The sequence below is a fragment of the Sphaeroforma arctica genome (genome assembly GCF_001186125.1).
Source record: "Sphaeroforma arctica JP610 unplaced genomic scaffold supercont1.2568, whole genome shotgun sequence".
NCBI lineage: Eukaryota > Ichthyosporea > Ichthyophonida > Sphaeroforma > Sphaeroforma arctica.
In genome coordinates, this window is record NW_014037990.1 from 208 (window position 1) to 5,760 (window position 5,553).

General features: G+C 40.6%; 1 protein-coding gene across 1 annotated transcript; it reads right to left on the reverse strand.

The window, feature by feature from the left end:
- Positions 1-679: 679 nt before the first annotated feature.
- On the reverse strand, positions 680-1,918 carry SARC_12766 (hypothetical protein). The gene has a single exon (XM_014293120.1). The coding sequence runs from the start codon at positions 1,818-1,820 to the stop codon at positions 921-923; it is 900 nt and encodes a 299-aa protein (XP_014148595.1). The 5' UTR covers positions 1,821-1,918; the 3' UTR covers positions 680-920.
- Positions 1,919-5,553: the final 3,635 nt, after the last annotated feature.

The following is a 5,553-nucleotide window of genomic DNA, read 5'->3' on the forward strand; positions in this document are numbered from 1 at the left end:
ATATATGGATGTATATATATGTATACGTGAATATTGATATATACCTATATGTAAATGTATGTGTATGTCCATCTATATATATATATATATATATATATATATTTATGAATGTATATATATGTATATACATATATATACATATATATGTATAAGTGTATGTATATATATATATACATTAATATATATGTATATATATATAAATCTATTTCTAAATCTATAAGTACAAATTGAAATTATATATATATATATATATATATGTACATGTACATTCTCATACATATATATCGATATCTAAATCTACATATACGTATATATATCAAAATATAAACACATACATACATATATATATGCATAGATAGATATATATGTATATATATATATATATATATATATATATATATTACGAAAGATTTTGATTTGCAGGCACACGAGAACAGTGAACGTGTTGATTCCGAGATCGACGTGCTTCAACGTTATGTATTAGAACGAGAATAAGATTCGAGCAACAAAATAAAGAAGCCAAAAGTCTATTGGACCTAAGGCTTGGGGGCGTGTAGAGTCACAGGTCTAACGTGATGTAATAATCGGCCATACGTAGCTACGGCAAAGTGGTATTTCATCACGCGAGCGTAGACTGTTTTTTGAGTTTGAGATTTTGTAGACAATTATTGGTATAGAATTGTGTCTTGAAAGATCGAATTTAATTTCATCTCGGAAGTCCAGTGGATTGAATAAAGCTAGGTTCAGGACGTTGGCATCAACAGTAGTAGGCGGAATTTTGTTAGAGATGGCCTGGCCGATCCCACGATAATAATGATTTGATTCGACAACATCGAAACAGCTGAAGCCCAGCCGATTTGACTAGTCCCATCGTGGCCAAGCAGCACAATTAAGGGTATCACAAAAACGTCGACGATTGTTTACATTTTAGAAATCTTCGTGTTATACTCTGCGAATCCGTGACGCTGATATAATATCAAATTTGCCCAGCCACCACCGTCCTGACTAGTATCATCACAATCCAAACACACAGCTGTACCGAAGTGTCTAAAGCCCATCGACATTCCAGGCGCTGCCGGTACTGGATCACCGCCATTCACGACTCGAATCTGATAAAACTCTGGCGACTCCAAGTGGTACCGGTTAGCAGTTTTCTCGCTCAGAACGCGCGGGGATCCCCAGGTCACCAATCGGATGTACTCAGCGTAATCCCTTTCGTAATAGAGGGCCGCAAGCACGGACGCGATAGCGCCGCCACGGGAGTGGCCTGTGAACGTCAGGACCAATCGATTCCCACAGATATTTTTTATTTTGTCCTGTAAGCCATCGTTATGCAACGATGCCGCCGAATCAACAAAATTGGAGTGGCCTGTGATCACGGACTCTATCGTGTGGAATTCAAAGGCGCCTCCTAAGTTGCCTGCCCATTCCGACTTGCCTTCCGTACCACCAATGCTTACGACACATTCGTCTTCGTCCCCTATAGAGACGTCATACTCGTCAATCGATGGACCAGTGTTGAATGGCCAGCTGGATGCTTTTACGTCGTTATAATGCTTTGTCGTTCGTTTCAAGTGATTGACCTCCCACGTGGTGAGAGTGTGTTTTGCGTACCGTCCCTGGATGACGCCGAATTCGCCAGTAGTAACAGTAACATTCGGTGGCGTTTCCGTGTCTTTAGTGATGTCTGCCTCGTTAATATTTGGCTCGCCCACAATTGGCGTTGCAGTTCGATCACCGTGCTGATCTACTAGTGGAACCTTGCTACCGTGGGCTGCCAAACCGGTGACGCAAAGGTAAAATAGTATTCTGGAGAACATTCTTATTTTCAGATATTTCTTCTCGTATAAATATCGAGCGAGGTCAATAATCTGTCGGGCTGTCGGCTGTCGACTTTTGTTTTTTTGTAGAATTGCTGTTTTATCTAAACTGTAGATCTGATTTTATATTAGATTTGACTGGGATTGCATTTATAATAATCGGCCGGTCCACGTTTTTACGCGAGACCACGACTCCACTTTGGCACTTTCACTATTTACATAAATGTTTTTGTTTATGTTTTATTTTAATAAAGCATCACAAACAATAAACAACTAAAAATGAAAAACCTAGTATCTACAATTCTGATCTGGTAAACGACATGGGTCGCAACACATGCAACTCGTTGTTTTCAAACACAAACAATATTTATACCACAACGACTGAATCGATGCGATACGTCGTTTGTATAAACGATACCAATTTCAATCCGTTGCGTTGTCGCATACCAGACCAGATCTGCATAGTATTAGTATGTCAATATTGAAAATAGCGATGGAAGTTCGTTACTCCGGATCCAGCCACAAACTTCCACAGGCTGATCTAGTGATCTACCCTCAGGCACAGGCCGTGGTATTTACATAGGACTTGGGAGATGAATATTTAGTTTATAGGCAGTTGTGAGAATGTATCAATTTTGTTTTTGTTTTTTAAACAAAAACACCTGTGAGACTGTGAGAGTCAGAGAGTGTGACTCTGTGACTCTGTGAGTTGTGTGTTGGGAGGCACAGAGTCACAGAGTCACATAATGTCAAAGTGACACACGTTTTTTATTTATAAAGTTTACTGATGGACTGACTTATTAATGACATTGACATCACTACAAACATCGCCTTTTCTTGAACGGAAAATTCAAAGGTAAATAAATAATAACCTGAGCAACAGTCATATTTTATACAAGTAAATATTTATTTATCTAGATTAGTAGTTTACGGCATGTATTTATTTATTTAAAAATAGTTTTATTTTCAAATCTATAAAACAATTATACAAAATAAGTAAATATATTTGTTTTGTTTTTTTAATTTTAATAAAAAAAACACATTGTGAATTAGTGTCAGTTGTTTATGTATGTATGGGATTGTATGCATGTATATGTTTTTTTTAACAAAACATATGTACATATGATACGTAGTGTCTAGTCGTCAAATTTGCCCATTCTCTGTTGACTGTTGAGTTTTCAGTTAAATATCAGTTTTGAACTTTTCACTGTGTTCAACTGTTCATTGAGTGACTGAGTGTTGTCGAACGTTGTCGTTATGTCGTGGCACGGTGGTCGTGCCGAAGTGCCGACTCCCGACTCCCGAGTACCGACTCGTGCGATTTAAGTAAAATATTTTTTAAAAGAAAATAGCGATCCAGCAGATTCCCACCCGCAACAGTAACTATTGGTTTTCAACGCACGTAGAATAAATAAATACCCGGGAGTCAAAAGAGTACTAATTTTAATTTTATATATTTTCTTAAAATAGCTTTCGGTTGGTTAAAGTCGCTACTAAAAGTGGAAAATCTAATTTTTAGACAAATCCGTGAAAAAGAAATAAGGAATCTATTCTACTGAGTAGTGAGTACTCTTGAATAGAAGCCGACTTTAGGTATACCGGACAAAATTAAATAAGAATTTCAAGTTTCAAATTTGGAAATTTGGGAGTCTAATTTAGTATTTATTTACTATTTTAGAATCTATTTTGTAGTTTCCTTTTCGAGCGCTATAAAGTTGCTCTAGTCATAAGAATTTGTTTCTAAAAAAAGGTCTTTGCTTTACATTTTGGAGTTTTTTTACGTTGAAACTGAAATATCCACTGAATGTTATACCGGTACCTAAACCAAAGTAGCACATCCGAATCGCCTATGTTTTAAAAATAAACTGAATTTATCGCATAAAAGCAGCGTTTTATTTTGAATTAAAGTGGTCTAGAGTTTTTAGATAAGAAACCCCGAGACCCTCATAGGCCCTTAGCCTCACGGGCGAGGGAGGAAAGAAACTGGTCCCAGATATTTCTACAACCACAGGAATCGGAAAGACAGTTCTCTCTCTTTATAGCTAGCTGCCTATACCCGAACACCTTTTGACGAAAGTGGTGGGCCGCCCGATGCCGGACAAAACTCTTCATGAAATGGATGACATAACTCCGGTATGGCTCTTCTTCCGAGCAATTTTCCCTATCGGCAAGCCCCCATCCCGATCAGTATTTGAGAAATACTGGCATGCCCAACCAGTCCTTAATCGCCACCACTTTCTCTGGTATCTTCCGTCCAAATAGATATATCAGTCAAATCGCCGCGGAAGCTCCGCCAGTTTCATCCGCCTTTGTGTTCCTAGCGACGCTGTCGCCCAGGTGAAACGACATGCAGCACTTACGTGGAAATGGCAGCTTGATGAAAATATCGACCCCTGCTCCCAACAACATCCCGACGCTACGAAAGCAGCTTTAATCCACTATCTCCGCACCAAGCGGGAGGCCCGCTGCAAACATAAACGAGCGCCAAAAATTCTTGCCCGCAGCATGGATGCACTACTGAGCCCACTTGTCAACTCCACTAATACAGGCATCCTCCAATCTACCGCGGATCGTCTCCAAAAGGCATACCAAGAAAAACATGATGCACACTTATTCTCACCTAACCCGCGAATCCTGGCAAACGCTAAAGAATCAGCGCGTGTGAATTCCGGACGACTTCATATACCAACGGTCTCCCCAACACAATCATCCGACACGATGGATAGCAATACGCAGCCTCAGCTTTCCACGACAGACTCTTCGACGACAGGCAATGATATAGAAATGGCTGACATCGTTAAAGAAGAGAGCCCAGTAGTATTGACCGATGATGAACAATGTTAGGACCAATGAGGATGACGCTCTTCAACCCACAAGGACTCAACATGGACACCGCAGCACATACAGATAAGTTTTTGAACGCTTTATCGATTTTAAGTCAGGTTGATGTTATGTGTGTGGTTGAAACCTGGCATAACACCACATTTCTTAATCATATACGTTCGAACACACGCTATCATATACTAACACTCTTCCCCGTACGCGGTGTTTTTTGTGCGCTTTGGCATTCATATGGCCGTGTTCTATTTTCCACTCAAATCACTTACTGAAAAAGACGTCAGGCAATACATGAATCCCCCCGAGATTGGCAGATTCCAACCAAATGTCGTGTGGGGAGATTTCAACTTCAAAGCCTGAAAGTATGGCCACGCATATACAAATCACGGACCATGTATGAAAACGATTGAGACTACTCTGCGTAATACGTGGCACTTGGACTACCTCTATGCTGGCGGCTCATCTGGTACAGAATATGCGTATCATCGACCTACCACACCCGCCTCCCTCCAAACTTATAAGCTGACGGACTACGGTATCTGTGGTGACCACACCTTTGGACTCGATTTCCAGATACTTCCCACAAATCGAATCCGTCGGCCCCAACAAATGTCAGCAATGCCGCCGCCTCTGGACCAACGCCTCCCCTCCCATGGATATAACCGATATCGCCATCGACTGTATCACCTACGCAACAAATCCCGCGTGCGACTATTCCAAGCCAATTCCGGGCGCATCAGAACCTACTACGGTCGTATCTCACTTTACATGGACCAGCGAAAGGGCTGCTACGGTTCCTCGACCGCATCTGGCGCTATGCCACTAACCCACAAATCTTTGGAGGGTTCTATTATGACTTAAGCAGATCCTGGGTTCAGCGGCTACCAAACCACTC